At 42.8% G+C, this 21,420-nt stretch overlaps 1 protein-coding gene across 1 annotated transcript in view; it reads right to left on the bottom strand.

The window, feature by feature from the left end:
• The window catches only part of ccnjl (cyclin J-like), a 109,348-nt gene extending 97,517 nt beyond the window's left edge, over nucleotides 1-11,831 (bottom strand). Inside the window, exons 1-2 of the mRNA XM_028813170.2 lie at nucleotides 11,417-11,831; nucleotides 6,677-6,785 (exon numbers count right to left, since the gene is read on the bottom strand). Coding sequence (XP_028669003.1) covers nucleotides 6,677-6,754 — 78 coding nt within the window. The 5' untranslated portion in view covers nucleotides 6,755-6,785; nucleotides 11,417-11,831. The remainder of the gene's footprint in view (nucleotides 1-6,676; nucleotides 6,786-11,416) is intronic.
• Nucleotides 11,832-21,420: the final 9,589 nt, after the last annotated feature.

The raw sequence follows: 21,420 nt of genomic DNA, 5'->3' as shown, positions 1-21,420 counted from the left end.
TTGAAGAGCGATGTTTTATACTTTACATACAAAGTGACCTTGGGTTTGTGAAAGCCGCTCAATAAATGTAAATTATTTTTATTATTATTATTCAATCAGACAGCCCCAACCTGGAGAGGATAGCAAACACCAAGAGCACCTCAGCTACCTTCTGCATTGCGCTCTGTTGACTTATCTCGGGTGTTCCAACACTGCCTGTTATTGTGGGTTTTCATTCCGAAAGATTCTTTAGTACAACAGAACTACAAATTTATTTTCATGCTAATGTTGCAATCATTTTGTCGCAGGGGTGGCTTTGATTTGGCACTGAAAGCAGAACAAGCTTTCGACACAGTGTAGTTCCTAGCAATGAACCTTAACACCCAAAGACAGAATAGCTATGCCAGGACATTCACCACTGAGAGGGAAACTTGGATACACAAGAGACAAGAGTGGTGGGATTGTACGTTGAGCCATTTTGATGACATCCTACAGCTGAATGAGACATCTGAATCTCTGAAATAAAAATTGTGAATCCTCACTACTACATCAACTAGTTTGTGATTGATTTAAAATGTTACACATGACAAGCAAATGACATATTTAAGCCAGCTGCTTGACTGTTTAAACTCATATTGGATACGGCAATCAAAACTGAAACAGAATTCAATGCCACATAAAACAACAGCTTGTATCTGATCTCAAAAAAACATGCCATGGTGTGACCAGTAAGGGGGCACCACAGCACGGCAAACAAGGATGGCGAACAAATAAAAAGGTTTATTAAAACAAGAAAAAGGTTTCTTATATGTTGTGTAGCCACAAATGATCTCTTCTCCTTTCTCTCTCATTCTTCCACTCTTCCCAGGTGAGTGAGTGTTGCTCAGCCCTTCTCCCAACTCCCACTCACCTGGATGAGGTTGAGCAGCTTCCTTAATCTTAGACCCAGGAGAAGGATACAGTATGATGGAAGCACTTCCAGGTCAAGCTGAAGTCCCAGAGAGTATAACAGAGTGTAATTGCAGACCAGGGTACCTATGAGGTCAGTCATGTAATGCCCCTACATCACGAAACGCACTCAACATCATTCACGTAACACCCATCGCATCAGACTAGGATTGGCTCTAGGGCCCCATTACACTATGGTTTTAAGTTTAGGGTTGTAGGTGGGTTATCTGACTCAAAGGGAGTTGGGGGCTTTACCCGATGTATCTCATAGGTATTGCAAGCTGCAGCTAGACCCTTCTCAGAGAGTTGGGATCACAAATCTTCACAGCACCCCCAGAACCCAACAAGTCTGCCTGAAGAGACCACAGTTCCCAGCATGCCTTGTGGGTGTCCAAACTGGTAGTGCCACCCTGGGATGCTGCCACCTAAGATATCAGGGGAGTGTGTAGAGCTGACCAGTTGTCCCCTCTATCACACTGGCCTCCTGGATGAATTGGTTCCTCAGTCCCACCCTGCCAGGATGCCAGTGTACCCAGTCCCAAACTGGCATCTTCCGACATCTTCCTGGCTAAATCAAGGAACATCCTGCCTTTCTTCTTGTGCTTCAGACAGGCCAGCCTCCTGTCCATGTAAAGAACTTTGTGCCACCCAAGCACACCGTCCTTGACAGCTATTTACAGTAGACCACCTGTTCAGGGTTTGCGGCCTCAGTCGTTCTCGGATTTTTCCTTAGAACCTAATAATTGTTAACAGAAACCGCAAAATATCCTCTGCAATTTTTCATGGCTTTTTTCGTGGCAATACTGCACTGTAGAGAGAACAGGAAGCAACTGCAGAGGAAAACACGGCTTGGGATGGAGAAAGTAGCCAATAGAATTTGAAACTGAAACTCCCAGCAGTCCCTGCAGTGGCTCCAATTGGTCTTCTGCTGAGGGTGCAGGGGTTGTTGGGGTCAAAGGATGTCAGCGCAGCTTTTAAAAAGGGGGCTGGTGACCAAAAGAAAGAGTTTTTGTAATTTGTGTTTCAAGTTCTTGTCTCCCTGACTGCCTTCTGTTGGGTTACCTGTACTTATTCATTTTGTCCTGGATTGTCTGCCTGCGTACATGAGGACTGCAAGTGGATTCATTGCCATCCTGCGAAGAAAGGAGCGCTCCTGAACCCGTCCACTCGTATTCTCTCTTTACATTCCCATTCAACATGTGGATCTCTGGACTATCTATTTTCACCATTACATTTCATCCGTTGCCATTTTTCATGGACTTTACTGTGTGTGTTTTGTTGGTGCAAAGTACAGTACCATATGTGGCAGATCTCCATTAATAAGGACATTTTACTTCTATACACAATACGGTCACTGTGCTAAAGTGCGAGAGAAATCTCAAATTGGCACAACTTAATAAAACTAAAGAAAATGAGTTTTTAAAGCCATCTTCACTCCAACTGTGAAGTCAGCCCAGATGCTCATGCATGACAGCTAAAGCCGACACATTAAACTACCAGCTACATTAACCCTTCAGCCATTAACAACAACTTTTCTGATTACTTTGGAGTTGACCACAAACCCCCCACTTGCATCACAATGCAGGGCCGCTAAAATACTTTTAGTCTTGCAAATGCAAGGAAATCCTGCACTTTATGACAATCACATGAATGGGTCAAGACTGGAATGTTGCACATCATTGGAAGGCTTCAGGCTGCAAGACAAGTCCCCCTTGATCCGTGTTTCGCACCTTCTTTTCAGGTGTTATCTTTGTTTATATCCATACCCTCGTTGAATTCTAGCAGATTACCACGTCTTCCTTTACAAAAGCAATTTCCTCCACTGTATACAAGACCGCTCTCGAATGCATCAGATACCACCGTCTGGGATACCAGGCCGCAAGAGAGCAGTCTCACCCACTACAACAACTTTGTACTGGAACGGTTTAATAGACGACTCCAAATGAACATGTAAAACTTCGGGAATGTAGGAAAACGGACCACCCGGGGGGAAGAAGCAAACCACAGTCAGTAATAAATGATAGGAAGCAAACATATCCCATGGAGCTGTAAGGCAGCAAAGTAGCACTACATTGGCCGTTCTAGAAACACTCAGTGGATAGAAATGAACACATTACTTCACGATGGTCTCCTTTGTGTTCTTCACTTCTACACAGATAAAACATTTCAGTTTTACATTTCTTTCCCCAGAAGTATTATTTTGGCAATTCACACCAGCACAACTGGACGAGTACTCAAAACACTAAAAAAAAAAATCACAGTCAATGTGCCATTTGCTGGGCACCATAAATTGATTCTGAAAATGGACATGGCCACATGACAAAGGCTATACACAAATATACGACACACACATCCCCACTGACTCAGAGACAAGAAGTTAGTTAACTGCAGGCAACCAATCAGAAAACCACAATGATATTTTGCATTTAATTTCGTTTAATTGTTGGAACAGGCAACCTCAGTGTCAGCGAGTCGTCTGCAGAACGGTGCATATGGCAGCATGTCTGCCTGGAAGCTGGCAGCCACCACAGATCAAGCCCCACCTGTATGTTGAACTAATAAATGCTATGTATAAAATACACAGAAAAACTAACGAGGCAAAGGATACAGTCACGTAAAAAAGAAAGTACACCCTCTTTTAATGCTAAGGTTTTACGAAGGAGGACATAAAAATCATCAGGTTCTTAAAATTAGGTAAACAAGATGAACAACACGACGACATATTACACCGTGTCACTACTGAAGAAAAACTCACGCAAAAGTAGTGTGTGAAAAATTAAGTGCACCCTTACTTCTTCCATAGGAGTTAAGAGGGTAAGTAACAGCCAGGTGCTGCTACTCAAATGCACTTGATTAATTGATCATCATCATCCAGTGCAACCACCTATACAAAAGCAGAAGTCTGGGCAGTTTGCTGCTCTGGAGCATTCAGGTGTGTGCCAACACAATGCCAAGGAGGAAAGCCATCAGCAAACATCTCAGAGAAGCAATTGTCACTGCTCATCAATACAGGAAGTGTTATAAGGCCATTTCCAAGCAATCTGAAGTCTACAGTGAGAAAGATTATTCACAAGTGGAAAACATTCAAGACAGTTGCCAATCTTCCCAGTGTTGGACATCCCAGCAAATTCACCCCAAGGTAAGATCGTGGAATGTTCAGACAAATCAGAGGAGAAAAACTCCCTCTAAAAAAAGAACATGGCAGCACAGCTTAGATTTGAAAAAGTTGCATCTGAACTAACACAAGACTTCTGGAACAATGACCTTTGGACAGATGAGACCAAAGTGGAGATGTTTGGCCATAATGCACAAATCAAACAGCATATCAGCACAAACACCTCACCTCAACTATCAAGCACAGTGGTGGACAGGTGAGGATTTGGGCTTGTTCTGTAGCCACAGTACCCAGGCACCTTGCAGTCAATCATGAACACCTGTGTATACCAAAGTATAAGGGAGTCAAATGGTGGTGGCTCTGAGGCTAGGGATCTGCACTGGCATTCAGAAGGTTGCTGGTTTGAATCCCGTAAATGCCAATAGGAACTCTGCTCTGTTGGGCCCTTAACCTGCAATTGCTGCTATATAAATGCAAAGAATTATTAAAGAATTATTGAATGTGAGGCCATCTGTTCGACAGCTAAAGCTTGGCTAAAACTGGATCAACAGGACAAGAGGCACACCAGCACGTCTGCAACAGAATGGCTGAAAAAGGTAATAATCAAGGTGGTGCAATTGACCAGTCAAAATCCACACCTCAACCCGACTGAAATGCTGCACCGGGACCTTAAGGGAGCAGTGTGTGAACGAATGGCTGCAAACGTCAATGACCTTAATTAACACTGTGAAGAAGAGTGGGCCAAAACTCCTTACTGGTATTGTGAGAAATTGATAAAGTCGCACAGAAAACGAGGACTTAAAAGTTATTGCTGCTAAAGGTACAAGCTATTGACCCATGGGGTTCCCACACTTGGCTTGTCCATTTTGGCTTCATTCCTTTTAAATAAATAATGACATGAGGGAATTTGTTGTGTGTTGTTTTATACCCAAGGTTAGATTTAAGAACCTGCTAAGGACCAGACGTGTTTACTACGTCCTAACATGGAGCTGTAAGTGGGTGTACTCTCTTTTTTTAACATGACTATATATACATATATAAAAAAAGCAACATTCACACTTCACTTCCATCCATTTATTTATTTGTTATATTACCGTTGGCAAGCCTAATGAGCTCTTTTGATTTGCTCTGAACTCTTATTTGCCATGTTCTGTATTCTGTAATTTAAACCCATTACAGTCCCACTGCTCCTAAAGAAATCCGAGCCATCGCTCTCCCCATCTTGCATTGTTTGCTTCTACCCAATTAAGTAAGCTGGGAGTTTCAAAGGAGCACTGCACTTCACAAGCATGTCATTAGTGTTGTGTGAACTTCTCCTTTGCTAAATTTACTCTAGTGATAAAAGTGCGGTCTGTTTCATGAAACAAAAAATGAAACGGTTAGCAGAACACAAGCCATGATTACTACTGATATGCAAACACATTCAATCACTACATGCAGATTGACATGGTGTATTTTACACTAATACTTGCAAACACCAACACTATTTACTACAACAAAGAAGCATCATCCTAGGGCAGCACTTGGTTATTTGGTTCAATTTATACAGAAAGGGCACGGCGTTCTTTTGGTTTAAACGTGAATGTTGCAGAATTAAAGAGGAACTCTGCAAGGTCACGTTGCAGGTACTGTATAGGGCCACATGCTGCCCTCAAATTGAATTTACCTTCAATCCAAACCAAGCACAAATTTTAAATTGTTCAAATCCAGTGCCATTTTCAAGTGTCCAAAACCATCACTTGCCTGCTTTGGCATTTATTTCTAGGTGTGCGTAATTAGAATTGTGAGTACAAGCAATGGAGACGCACACTGAAAGCAGAAACATCTTTGATGAGCATCTCCTAACAGGTCTTTGTCTTTTCCCAGTGACCGACTTATTACTTTGTACTTTAAATGTTGTTGTAGACCACGTTGTCTTATCTCACAGAATCGATTTTCAAACTGGCACAGCCCACCGCCACCAAGTCAAGAAGCACGGCACCTACTCCGGCATGAACCTACCCATCACTGGGCACATTCATGCACATTTCACACCATTACTTGCACATTCATCAATTTACAGATGTCAATTCATTTCATGTGCTCACCTTTAGGGTGGGGAAGGAAAACCAGAGTACTTATTAAAATAGAGCCAGCTATTAAACATACTGCGTTTAAAGGGATACGCCAAATCCAAAAACAAAATGTCTTGTTATCCATTTCTTACCCTGCATTGACGACACAAAACAAAATCTGAACCTAATGAAGAACGAAGATAAAACCCCAGATACAATGAGGTCTCAAACTGAACAGAAAATATAGAAATGTTCATTAAGAGAAAAAACAAAAACTACGTGTACCTCATGCACATAAAGTGAAATCTAAAAAAGCAAAACCTAAACCTGCTGCTGCCTCAAACCACAGCATACACACAGATCTGAGTTACTTTGTAAAAGGCAGCTTAATTATATTTTCATCGAATAATAAACCCTCTGAACTGGTCCCAGAAATGGTCCAATGTTAAAAGTGACTGATAACCGACGATGCCATTTAATACTTCAAAAACAGGAACACAAACATTGGCAGAGATTTTGTTTTTGAAAAAACACACATGTAATAATGTAGCAATGTAACACTTGTTTTAAGGTGCCATACCTTAAGGCGGAGAGCCTGGTGGATGTCAGAGGCAAGTCTGCCCGTCCACCACTGTTCCTCCATCTCCATTCTTCCCATCCAGCTGCAGTCAAGAGAAGGATCTGCAGACCTGCCAGTGACATTCAAAGGGAGAGCAGTTAAGTGTCAACTGTCAAAGTAACTGTGCACATTATTGTAAATTTCATTTTTATAAACAATTAAAGACAAGAAAGAACAGGGGAACAGCCAGATAAGAAAAGTTCAACATCAAAAAAGAGAATAAAGTCCCCACCTCACCACATCCCATTCAGAGACAGCTGGAAAATATGAAAAAGTGTCAACTGCACACCCTATACACCCCAATTATCAATAAAAAATACATTTAAATGCATCTCTTCTTTCTAAAGATAATATAGTAGATGGAGAGGAGAAATTAATACAAGCGGCCATGAATTCTACAAGAAAAAAAAAAATAACGTTCCTCCAGGAATCTACAAGGCATTGGTCTTCCCATTCCCAGCATGAGGATCTTAGCAACTAAGGAACTCACTGAGACAAACTTCTTATTAGAAGATGAAAAGGAGCAGGACAGAAAAAAAAATCAAAAGTAGAAAAACAACTTGGGGAGAACAAAGAATAAAACATCCAAAAACGATCAAAAGAGAGGTGGAGATGGAGGTCCAGAAAGATGAGGCTGGAGGGCAGGACAAAACATGGTGTGGGTGGGAACAATGACCCTTAAATTGCATATTTACCTAATCAGGGCACCTGATGCAGACAGGTAATGGTAGTGCTGGGAGGTTTACTGGTTCATACTGAAAACGTTTTTTTATTTTCGTTATAATATGGATTTTTCTTATACCACAATACCGGTTTAAAGAGCCTAAACAACGTTCGGAATGTGGTGCAGTGGGAAACTGTTTAAAGGGGGGACCTTTTCACTGCTACACCGCTAAACACACATGCAACGGAGTACATGTGTTAGTGGAGGTATCAAGTGGTGAAAAAGGACAGAGAACATTCAGAAACTGAAGCTGTAACAGACAATAAAGTTGAACATGACGACACAGAAGAACTTTTGCTGAAAAAAGGAGCTGTGTCTGGAGATACTTTGGTCTTAAAAGGTCAGATGTGGACCAAACAGCTATTTACTGCAAATGCTGTGGAGCTAAAGTTGTCGCCGCAGGCAGCAACACAAACAATTTGCTGCAGCACCTTAGCCGCAAACATGCTTTGGAGTACCATGAATGTATGGAACTAAGATTGGCACCATCCACGTCCTCAGGTAAAACTGAAAAAGCGAGAGGACACTCGAGTCAGACACGTCAACCAAAGGTACTGTCTACAACAAAAAAAAGCAAGCGGTGGATCGAGATAACCAACGCCATTACAATCCATATAGCTAATGTGTCAGTGGACAGAGATTGGTAACATTAACAGAAAGCGGAGTTGGTTTACAAAAAATATTTCTTCTTTATTCCTTTTCTAAGACAAGTTCAGTGCAATACAACTTTTGACAAGCACCTCTGGATATCTGACTAAGTCTACATGCCTCTTTGGATGGTTAAAAATATGTTGTCAAAATTATAGTTTAAAGTTGTTTGCAAAATGTGTTCAATGAAAAGATTCTATATTTTGACTGCAACTGTCATGCAATGTGATTCCTTCTCTTCATTAGTGTCACCCCCTTGAAAACTACCACTTTATGGGACCATGCAAACCTGGATTAATACTTGTGTGCACATTCACATTTTTTTGTACAATTCTCATGACAGTGGAATAGGTTATTCTTAGCCAGTAACTGCAGTGGAAAATGTGCTCAACACCCACTCATGCATGGGGAAAAAAATACAGTTGAATATCGTGAAACTGGTATAATTTTGAAAAATACCGTGATATAGAATTTTGGTCATACTGCCCAGCCCTAGGTAATAGCAATTATTTTTCAATTATTCGCTCTGTATGTATGTGCATACACCCCCATCTTGAGCACATTCCCATAAAGCCCGTTTCGGAGACCCTGCCATTATTTCCAAGGATTCTTTCCATCTTTGAAGACGACTCTCTCAGTATGCCCCTTGAATCCTCCTCATGTGTCTCACACTGACAATTCCTCTTTCATCACATCACCCAAGCCAAACTGACCAGACAGGTCTGTGTCTCCAGACCCTCAGAGCCAAGTGTTAGTAGGTGATAAAAGCAGCTATTTTTTCCCCCCTTTACTGTCAGTAATTAAAAACTGAGGGATTATAGTATTACATTAGGAGAGACACAGTGTAGCCGAACTTTTCCAATGCAGCACTGGCTCCCAAGCAGAGACCTGCGACAATGGGTTATAATGACAATTTCCTAACCTGCATATAATTTTTATGAGACATGGACGTTACCCAGTGACCCAAGACGAAGACTGGATTCTTTTGGTACTGTCTCACTTCACAGAATCCTTGGGTACCACCAGCTTGACTTTGTGTCAAACGAGTGGTTGCTCACTGAGCCCCAAATGAGGCACATTACCTGGATTGTGAGAGAGTGTCCGTTACGACACTACAGCCATGTGCACAATTACCCAAGGCATGGCAGGCATTGTTGGACAAGGCCAAGGTGACACCCACATAACATCTGGTTATGACAGATAGATGGTCATTTCCAGGAGGAGTGGGACTGGACCGCGTGTCTGCCTAGGGGCTGCCAACCAGGATACCAAGCTGTTTCAACATGTGGCAGGTGCGGCAACATGCTGGACCAGTGCAGGCTCCCAACCTGACCTGACATATAATTATTACATGTAACTGATCTCAACGTTAATTCAGGTGTTCCTTTTTATAGTGAAGAAAAAAAAAAAGTTACTTGTTTGGATTTTTGCCAGTGTTGCTTTAACTTAACCTTTCTATAGACAGTTTGCACCCTTAATTGTACTCAAGTGGTGGCTCTGAGGCTAAGGATCTGTGCTGGTATCCCAAAGGTTGCCGGTTCGAATCCCCGTCACTGCCAAAAGAGATCCTTCTCTGCTGGGCCCTTGAGCAAGGCCCCTAACCTTCAATTGTTCCAGGGGCGCTGTACAATGGCTGACCCTGCGCTCTCACCCCAAGGGGTACGCGAAAACTAACAAATTCCTAATACAAGAAATTTAATAAGGCGAAATAAAGAACAAAAAAAGACAACACATAATGCTAACAGGAAGCAATTACTGGAGTGCTACATTCACTTGTCTGCTCGATAAGAAAAACAGATTACAAATGAGCAAGTGTGAAAATGGAACTTGAATTACCACATCTCCTTTAATACTTAATTGATTTGCACCCCGCTCACTGCTAATTGGCAACTGCTGGAAACAATTAGGGTGCAAATTACATAAAAAGGTAAACTATAAAAGAAACCTACATATTTAAAGCAATGGCAAACAATACTTACACATTTCATAGAAATATGTAAGGCAAGTAACTAAAACAATGAGATCAATCAAAGGCAATTGTGAAATTGGTTGGAATGAAAACAAGCAGCACTTGAGATCCCTCCAGACTTAACTTGAAACCCACTGCACCGCTACAGGCCTGCTTTTAAATGTGCACAAACAGACAATCATATTGGAAGAAGCTACGAATCAGGCCACCTATAGGTAATATTTAGCTTGTGCAAATGATCGAGGGTAGTTAGAGTGCAACCTCTGGACAGGTTTATTTAAATACGGAAAAGCCATTAACTGCAGCATCTCTGATGTGGGAAATACAAAAGGATACCAGCAATCCATTTTTAAAGAGCTCCTGGCAATTCAGACACCCAGGTAAGTGTTTTGACTCTTTTTGTAGTATCCCAAGTTGTAAAGTTTTCTGGTTGGTCACGAATAAATGTTATTAAATATTCAGTTGCTACAACTGATAAGACATAAAGCAGACTTCACAGAAAGTAAGGAATGACCAGAAGACTTAAAAGTTGATGTGTTGTTTTCCGATCGCGACGAGAAAAATGCAAACCCATTCATTTACTTAACACACCTGAGACCAAGTGGAGATGGACGGCTTGGGTGAACTGAATGTCTAAAGGTGAACTGCATGAGCGATGCGAACCCCACCGACCCCCATCCAGCCTCTCTCTCGGCTGGACACGTTTGCGATTGACGAACGAGGATTAATCACATGAAAAGACGGAGGAGTCGGGCGCTGTAAACAAGCTCGTTCTCGGCAGGGTGTTTGCAGAGTGCACGGCGATAGAACTTCACCGGGACTGTTAAGTAGAAACTTGTCTCGGCTTTCATGAAGAGAAAATCCCGCAGCAGGCACACACAATGTGTGATTGCCCCGTAAGAAGAAGAAAAAAGCAATTCTTAAGTTGAAAGCAGGGTCCCACGGCGCCACTCTCACGCGGGATATCGGCCACTTTAATTGATTAGTTGCGCTTCAAAAACAACGGCAGAAAAAAAAAAAGTAACAAGCGTGTGCACTCAAGACGGGCGTTTTAAATGCACTCCGTCACGCCGTCCCCGCAATCTCTCAGCCGGGGCTCAAATCAACTTTTAGATCTCACGGAACTCTCGAAATACAAAAACAAACCCGGGACCATCTTTTGTCCAGATTCCTAAAACTGCACCACAAACAGCCCCAGACGCCGCTTTTACACTTTATCAAACCGAAGAAACTCCCAAGCTTACGATATCAATGCCGTCTTCCCACAATTTAAAAAAAAAAAACTGTTCTGGTTAGTCTGGCTAAAAAATAACCGGCAAGGAGAAATCTTTTTTCGATTCGTAATTTCCCCCGAACTCACCTGGCAGCGTGTCGTCGAGTTTCAGCGCAGCGCGTCCTCCATGCACCACGAAGCGTGTCCGCACCGGCTCGGCAGCCTTTGTCTTTTATCCCAACATCCTGCCGTTTAAATGCCCCGTGCAAGTTTTCCCGGGAAAACAAACACACAGATGCACAGTTAGGAATCCCTTAAGTCCAGTCGAGACGGCAGACACCAGTGGGGCACTTGTTCTTGACAACCTCAAAAAGAGTTCCTAATTATTTTTTTCCGTCGCTCTCCAGCTTTTCTTGCTCTTTCTTGTTCTTTTCCTTTTCCCCCCTCCCCTCTGTCACCCACCTCCGACGCTCGCTGTGCTGGATAGTGGACTCGACGGACTCAACCCTTCTGGAAAAAAGCCAAATGAACCTGCCCACGGGCTTAGCGGAGTGCATGCTGGGAGATGCAGTTCAGTCGACAGTCCTGGGAAGCGTCTCTAAAAAAGACACACGAGGTACGCATGACGCGCAGACTTGTAGTTCGCTGTTCACGTCCTGGCCAATTAGTGGGAGGGCGAAGCGCAGTGCCTGCCGGATATTGTAGTCCAACTAAGGTCCGGCCGCTGGTTGAATAACTTGCGTTTTTTGTCACTATCAGCCAAACGATACTCCCTTCTCCAATCAGCGGGATCTCAGCGTTTAGGGCAGGTGGCGCACTGCCCCTTCGTTATCCAGCAGACGGTGCTGTTGTGCAGAAATTAAATAAAAGTGTTTACCAACCCAGTTTAGTTGTAATATTGAGATACACTCAATTCAATTTCCAATCTTGAAAAATAATTATTTTTTGGAGTATGTGAATGTGCCTGGAATAGTGTTGCATAAAGTGCCCAACATACATGAGTGAAAATAGAGTAACTTTTGCCTCTAAGAAAACTCTTTAAATAGACATTTTATGGTATCTAATATTAATTGTACTTAAGTAACAAAAGTGCAAGACCCGGGTTCGCTTCCCGTGTCCTCCCTGCATGGAGTTTGCATGTTCTCCCCGTGTCTGCGTGGGTTTCCTCCCACAGTCCAAAGACATGCAGGTTAGGTGGATTGGCGATTCTAAATTGGCCCGTGGGTGTGTTTGTGTGTGCCCTGCGGTGGGTTGGCACCCTGCCCAGGATTGGTTCCCTGCCTTGTGCCCTGTGTTGGCTGGGATTGGCTCCAGCGGACCCCCGTGACCCTGTGTTCGGATTCAGCGGGTTGGAAAATGGATGGAAGGATGGATCTTTCACAGTGTGGCACAGACACTAAGGCTTTGGACTTCAAACCCTAAGACTGTGGGTTCAAATCCAACTGCTGACACCACTGTGTTATTCACCTGCTGTGTTTCTTTTGGTAAATAAAGGAACCAATTGCATCTCTCAAATGTTGTAAGTTGCCTTTGATAAATGCATCAGCCAAATAATAGGTAATTGATAATATACAATCAAAAAAAAGTTCTTACAGACTTTAAGTAATTCACATTGTCCTCTTTTGGCATGAAAGTCATATTGTAATCACTATAGCAGCGTTTCTCAACCTTTAAGTATTTGCGACCCGAGTGTTCATAACAGTTTTAATCGCGCCCCCCTAAGGTTTTTTTGAAAGGAGCCCACTAATACCAATTTGTTCTTTTTTTAATTAACAATATATCATAGATGAAAATTTTATTATACCTACTTAACTTTTATTGACATTTATCTAACGCTATATTTATTTTTCTAGTATCAGAATGTAGTTTAAGTTCATCTGTTTTGGTTTCAATAGATGTATTTTTCATATTTTCGATTCTTGTTTTCTTTTTTTCACATCTTTGCGCCCCCCCTAGGGGTGCCCACCCCACAGTTTGAGAACCACTGCACTATAGTACAAACAGGGCCAGCTCTAGGCATAGGCCAAGTAGGCACCACAAAATGCTGTTTCATATCCGATCATGGGGGCACTGATCTTCAACAACATTTATTTCTAGAGCACATTTTCATACACATGATGGAGCTCAAAGTGCTTTACAGGATGAAGAAAGAGAAAAAGACAAAATATATAAAAAAAATAAAATTAGGCAACACTAATTAACATAGAATAAAAGTAATGTCTGATGGCCAGGGACGGCTGGAGAAGAAAACAAAATCTGCAGGGGTTCTGAGGCCACGAGACCACCCAGCCCCCTCTAGGCAATCTACCTAACATCAATGACCTCAGTCAGTCCTCCTGGCATTCAGGGTTCACGTGGAAGAACTTGATGCTGATGGTCATGTGGACTTCTGGCTTTTAATCCATCAATGGAGGGACATCACAATGCTTTGGTCGGGTGGTGGGGGCACAAAGTGCCACCACAGAAAACCAGAAAAAGAACAGAAGAGAAAGTAGGGGTTAATATGGATTTTGGAGCCACCACGTGATAATTAATTGAATATACAGAGCATCAGGATTAAACTAAAATGAAGCTCTGAGAAAGCCATGCTAAACTAATGTGTTTTTAGCAGTTTTTTAAAGTGCTCCACCATATTAGCCTGGCAAATTTCTATCGGTAAACTCGTATTCCAGATTTTAGGTGCATAACAGCAGAAAGCCGCCTCACCACTTCCTTTAAGTTTAGCTCTTGGAATTCTAAGCAGACCCTCATTTGAAGATCTAAGGTTACGATTTGGAGTGTAAGATGTAAGACATTCAGAGATAGGAGATGGAGCAGATTATTGAAGGCTTTATAAACCATAAGCAGTATTTTAAAGTCAATTCTAAATGGCACAGGTAACCAATGTAGTGACGCTCAGACTGGTGTGATGCGCTCGGATTTTCTTTTCCCAGTTAAGATTCTAGCAGCTCCATTCTGCACTCGTTGTAATCGATTGACGTCTTTTTTTGGGTGGTCCTGAGAGGAGTGCGTTACAGTAATCTACTCGACTGAAAACAAAAGCGTGAACGCATTTCTCAGCACCTTGCAGTGTTACAAGAGGTCTAACTTTTGTTTTATTTCTTAAGTGAAAAAATGGTGTCCTAGTGATCTGATTTAATATGTGATTTAAAATTCAGGTCAGAGTCAACAGTTACCCCTAAATTCCTTCACATACTGTGACGTAACTGGCAAGACAATCATGGACACAGGATGACTCCCAACGAGTCGTATAAACTATAAATTAGACAGCAAATAAAAAAATCAATGTTTCTGAAATTAAAAGAAAACCTTTAAAGCAGTATCTGCATAATACAAAACCATACAATAAATCAAAATACACACAGTGCATTAATTTCTACAATTGTAACTGTGCTTACAAGGTCAGTCAATCTCTGGATGAGACACCAACATTATGAGCTGGCATTCCGTCATGCCAGTGAGAAGTTTCAGCCCCAGCTTTCAGGAGAGTCCAAAAAAAAAAGTCAGGTATGGATTCCAACTAATGGGGTTTCTTCCATGGATGGTATGCTACTTAAAACAGTAATGAAAAGAGCAAGAGTCCATAGGCACCCATTGCCAGAGCACTGGTGTCAGTAGTGGGATGAGAAAACATACAGTCTGATTTAGCACAGAGCCAAGTGCTGCGGAAACCCACGCTGGACTTGCTGGGATCTTCTGAGAAAATGACAGAGAATTTCAAGGCTGAGATCCAAGATTTGGAACACCATTTCCTTCCTGTACTGATGCAGCAAGACAGACGAGAGATGGCTACTCTGCAGCTCCACCATTTTTCCATCTGCTAAAGTCCACAGTCTGGGTGCATGGCTGACGGTGGAGCTTTGGGCTTATGCAAGGGGGAGAAGCATGTACTGTAGCAGATGGAATTGCCACTGACCCCAACGAGAATCCATCGGTGGCCGGCACTGGCACTCCAGTATCTGAAATGAGTGAGGTAGGCTGGAATAGGAGAGGCATGCTGCTTTAAGAAGGAGCTAATCCACCCATAAAAACCCTTCATAGCGAGTTTTCTTAACAAGAACATCCATTAAATGCCACCTAACCCACATACTTTGTTTTTTCAAAAATCCCAAGAATCAATGTGATGGTTAAGGCCTGTGTTGGAATTAGATAGATAGATAGATAGATAGACAGATGTGAAAGGTGCTATATAATAGATAGATAGATAGTGTAGTTGGTAGGATTAGATAGACAGATAGATGTGAAAGGCACTATATTATACATAGATAGATAGATGTGAAAGGCACTATATAATAGATAGACAGATGTGAAAGGCGCTATATAATAAATAGATAGTTGGCAGGATTAGATAGATAGATAGATAGATAGACAGATGTGAAAGGTGCTATATAATAGATAGTGTAGTTGGCAGGATTAGATAGACAGATAGATGTGAAAGGCACTATATTATACATAGATAGATAGATAGATAGACAGATGTGAAAGGCGCTATATAATAGATAGATAAATAGTGTAGTTGGTAGGATTAGATAGACAGATAGATGTGAAAGGCACTATATTATAGATAGATAGATAGACAGATGTGAAAGGCGCTGTATAATAAATAGATAGATAGATAGACAGATGTGAAAGGTGCTATATAATAGATAGTGTAGTTGGCAGGATTAGATAGACAGATAGATGTGAAAGGCACTATATTATACATAGACAGATGTGAAAGGTGCTATATAACAGATAGATAGATAGTGTAGTTGGCAGGATTAGATACATAGATAGACAGATAGATGTGAAAGGCACTATACTATAGATAGATAGATACTTTACTAATCCCTAAGGGTAAATTCACATACTCCAGCAGCAGCATACTGATAAAACAATATTAAATTAAAGAGTGATAACAATACAGGAATACAGACAATAACTTTTCTATAATGTTAATGTTTACCCCCCCCCCCCCCCAGGTGTAACTGAAGAGCTGCATAGTGTGGCGGAGGAACGATCTCCTCAGTCTGTCAGTGGAGCAGGACGGTGACAGCAGTCTGTCGCTGAAGCTGCTCCTCTGTCTGGAGATGATCCTGTTCAGTGGATGCAGTGGATTCTCCATGATTGACAGGAGTCTGCTCAGCGCCCGTTGCTCTGCCACAGATGTCAAACTGTCCAGCTCCGTGCCTACAATAGAGCCTGCCTTCCTCACCAGTTTGTCCTTCTTCTTTATGCTGCCTCCCCAGCACACCACCGCATAGAAGAGGGTGCTTGCCACAAACATCTGATAGAACATCTGCAGCTTCTTATTGCAGATGTTGAAGGACACCAGCCTTCTAAGGAAGTATAGTCGGCTCTGTCCTTTCTTGCACAGAGCATCAGTATTGGCAGTCCAGTCTAATTTATCATCCAGCTGCACTCCCAGGTATTTATAGGTCTGCACCCTCTGCACACAGTTACCTCTGATGATCACGGGGTCCATGAGGGGTCTGGGCCTCCTAAAATCCACCGCCAGCTCCTTGGTTTTGTTGTAGGTTGTTTGAGTCGCACCATTTAACAAAGTCCTTGATGAGGTTCCTATACTCCTCCTCCTGCCCACTCCTGATGCAGCCCACAAAAGCAGTGTCATCAGTGAACTTTTGCACGTGGCAGGACTCCAAGTTGTATTGGAAGTCTGATGTATGTTGGCTGAACAGGACCAGAGAAGGTCCAGTCCCCTGCGGCGCTCCAGTGCTGCTGACCACAATGTCAGTTACAGAGTTACAGTGGATTGAGCAAATCCTCAGACCCCATCACTGTCTACACACTCTGTATGGAAGATTTCATTTGAAATGGATCAATTTGCAGTTTATGCCCATCAATGTACACTCAGTCTTACATATAAAGCAGACTGTCACAATCTTGGGGTCTTTTATGTTTTGTTATCATCCAGTTGACGCTCGGAATGTTTCTGCTGTGCTCTGTAAAAGCAACCGACAGTTTTATCATGAAAAATCTGTGGTATTATTTGTCAGTCAGTCAGTCATTATCCAACACAGGGTCACAGGGGTCTGCTGGAGCCAATCCCAGCCAGCACTGGGCGCAAGGCAGGAAACAAACCCCCGGGCAGGGCGCCAGCCCACCGCAGGGTATTATTTGTTTGTTGTTTAATGGACATTTTAGTTAACTATATATTTCATCTTGCATTATTCTTATTGTAACAATGTTGTAGTAGCAACAGAATGAAATCAACCTAATAATAATATTAATTTAATTGACTTTTTTTGTCATCAAAAATTCTGCATGTAAAAAACTTATTACTACACCACAAAACAAAAATGAATCTGTCAAAAGACTTTAAAATAGACTTCGTTTTTCCACTGCTTTGAACGTATTCCACGATTATAAACTGCTCATAAAAAAGTAAAGGCACACTTTGAAAACCCATCAGATCTCAATGGGGAAAAAACAAATCCTGGTGGCCATCTCTGCTGGTATGGACTGGTATGGTGATGTGTGAGGAACGAAAGGATGGAAATGAAGATGATGAACCTACAGAGGGACACCCCGAAAATCAAAGGGAACAAAGTGAGGTGGCAGGCAGGCAGGCAGGGGAGTCCATTTGGCCAAAATCTCACTGCAGCAACTCCAAATCATACTCAGTAGTTTGTATGCCCCCCCCCCCCCCATGCCTGACAATGTCCTAATGAGACGATGGATGTTGTCCTGGGGGATCCCCTCCCAGATCTGGACCAGGGCATCACTGAGCTCCTGGACAAGCCGAGGCGTTGGATGGACCGAAACATAATGTCCCACCCAGAGGTGTTCTATTGGAGCGTGGGGGGGCCAGCCAGTCAATGGTATCAATTCCTTCATCCTCTCACCACATGAGGCCGGGCATTGTCATGCACCAGGAGGAAACAGCATAGGGTCTGACAATGGGTCCAAGGATTTCATCCCAATATCCAATGGCAGTCCTACGGTGCCGTTGTCTAGCCTGTTGAGGTCTGTGCGTCTGTCCCTCCATGGATATGCCTCCCCAGATATACCATCACTGACCCACCACCAAACCCGTCATGCTGAATGATGTTACAGGCCGCATAACGTTCTCCACGGCTTCTCCAGACCCTTTCACGTCTGTCACATGTGCTCAGGGTGAACCTGCTGTCATCTGTGAAAAGCACAGGGTGCCCACCAGTGAAGGACCTGCCAATTCTGGTATTCTATGGCAAATGCCAATCGAGATCCACGGTGCCTACCAGAGGACATTGTCGGGCCCTCAGGCCACCCTCATGAAGTTCATTTCTGATTGTTTGCTCAGAGACATTCACGCCAGTGTCCTGCCTGCCTGCTGGAGGTCATTTTGTAGGCTCTGCCAGTGCTCATCCTGTTCCTCTTTGCCCGGTGGGTCCTGCTGATGGGTTAAAGACCTTCTACCAGGGACCCTGTCCAGCTCTCCTAGAGTAACTGCCTGTCTGTCTCCTGGAATCTCCTCCATGCCCTTGACACGGTGCTGGGAGACACAGCAAACCTTCTGGCAATGACACATGGTATTGATGTGCCCGCCACCGTGGAGAAGTTGGACTACCTGTGCCAGCTGTGTAGGGTCCAGGTATGGCCTCATGCTGCCAGTAGTGACACTGACCGTAGCCAAACGCAAAACGAGTGACAAAAAGATAAGGAGGGAAAAATGTCAGTGGCCTCCCTCCAGCTGTTAACCCATTCATTCCTGTTTTGGGGGTCGTCTCATTTTTTGTCCCCCCTAGTGCACCTGAAACTGATGAACAAGCCCCTCTGCTACTGAACTGAGCAGATCAACAGCCCACAAGTGTCACTGACTTGATGCTCTACTCGGATTACAAAGGGGTCCTTTTGTGTTTTTGAGCAGTGTACTGTATATTGATGAATATGCTCTTTAATAAAACCCCTGTGTGCGTCCAGTGTCCGCGTGTGTGTGTGTGTGTGTGCGTGTGTGTGTGTCTTCACGGTGCGCTGCTTCAAAGGACGCCTGACGCGTCACACAAGACAGAGAGGGCGGGACCAATAGAATATCACGCGGCAGATCCAATTGGATTTCGGTAAATGAGGTAAGACCTAAAACAGAAAACACGAAAAATCCAATCGGGTAGTGAGACGCGGAGACCAGCTTCTCCATTGTTGTGCAAGTGTTCACTCTGAGGGTGTCAGATTTGCGATTAAGAAAGCTTGGCCCATTAAAGTGTAAAGTAAAAGTAGATTTATTTTCGCACACATTACATCAGTTGCTGGGGAGAATCTGCTGATTGCCCGCTGTTGGGATAGAAAATTAAACGCATATTATGGACAGCAAAGCCAGTATTACTGTCAGAGAAAATTACAGGCATTTTACAGAAAAAATGTAATGAGGTAAAAGCAGAGGCGTGACCATGGGGGGGCTGGGGTGGGCACTGCCCATCAGAGAAAAGCCGTGCCCCCCCTGCAAAATGCTCTGTCTGTCCAATGAAAACTCTGGAGAAGAATAACATTTGATTTTCAAAACTGAGTTGCTTTCCAATCGGCTCGTTTTGAATTTGCGGCGTATCCGTCAGCGTCTCCTCCACTAGACTGGCACCGTGATGTTCACAGTTCACTTTGCCGCGCATTTTGCAGTACGTTCTGAACCTGTTGACCGCATTCTTTAATTAAAATCGCGTATACGTTCCATTCTTCTTTTATTTTCTGGCTGGTAACACCAAAGGCTATGCATAGGTGGCTTATTAAAAGGCAGACATCTTCACCCTCTGTCTCTCCGCAAGCTGCTGGCTCCATGGTTGAGCCCAGCACCGCTGCTACCGACACGGAGCACAGCGCACCCACGTCGGGAACTGAAACTGCAAAAGATGTAGATAAGCCTACACAATCCTCCAGCTCTGCGCCCGTGTCGGGTACTCCAAACAAAATCTACAGTCCGGTCTGCCTGACTTCAATATGGATAGCCCATCCCAGCCCGTTTTAATTAATTATCCCAAGCGCGCATTCGGAAAGACACTCAGATGTTTTAGTGTAAGCTGGTATCAGACTCGACCATGGCTTGAATATTCTGTTGTCCGTGATGGCAGCTTTTGCTTTGCCTGCCACAAATTTAGTGTTTCCAATTCAGACCGCAAGGACATATTCACCAAACACGGCTACACTAATTGGAAAAAAGCTCTAGAAAAAGACGACGGCGGCTTCCACAAACACACGTCTAGTGTCCCGCACGTCAGAGCCATGTCTGCATCACGGCACTAATCACTGGTGTGTCTTCAGCTCTTTCCCTACTTTGAACCGCATTCTCACTCCACTCCGCCGAACAATGCTGCATTCAAGGAAGAGAAATTCAGTCATTCTGGCACATGAGAAAAACATCACAGAAAATCGAGACGTGAATGAATTTATTTCAGAATTTGAGTAACCGCAGACTGGTCCTGTAGATAACATCCTAGTTAAACACTGGAAACTGATGTCCTACAGCCTCCCATGACTACAATGAGCCACGTTTCTGTTCTTGCTCTCGTATGTTGTATACATTTGACTTTATTCATATTTACCTTGTAGATGTAGTTCTCTATTTGTTCACAAAAAATAATAATTCAAGTTCCATTGTCTCTGTTAATTTTATTGAACAATAGGTTATGATTAATGCCACAATTTTTGCTTTTATATGTTATATAAAACTATGTTGTTATTATTATTTAACCCCCCTACAAAAATGGGGATGGATGGATATTTTTTGCCCCCCCTCCAATGTTCTGGTCACACCTCTGGGTAAAAGGTCCCCTGCCATGTAATCCAGACTGTTCCTACTAATGTTTATGGACTACTGTTCTAGCGCCTGTTATTGTAACGGCCTTAATGTCTACTGTATATATATATATATAAAACATAAATTAGCAGTTTTAGTTTTTGTCTACCATAAACATCCTATATTTATTTTGTGGATTCAGCGGCTCTCTTTGTGATTTTTGTTTATTCATTAATGACCTAAATGTCATTTGTTTCGCAGTATCGTAGCTAACGTGTTTGTGTTACAATTTTTACATAAAAAAAGTAATAGGAAGTTTTCTTTTTTTAATACATTCATAATCAAAAAACTAATTTAATTTAATTATCACAACCAAAGGTAAACTAGAGACCACATATTTCTGGTTCATTTGGCTTTTGCCATATCAATAAATAAATCTCAAGGACAA

Source organism: Erpetoichthys calabaricus, chromosome 11 (genome assembly GCF_900747795.2).
Source record: "Erpetoichthys calabaricus chromosome 11, fErpCal1.3, whole genome shotgun sequence".
NCBI lineage: Eukaryota > Metazoa > Chordata > Cladistia > Polypteriformes > Polypteridae > Erpetoichthys > Erpetoichthys calabaricus.
Note: the sequence above shows the minus strand (reverse complement) of the source record. Positions and strands in the feature narration are given on the sequence as shown.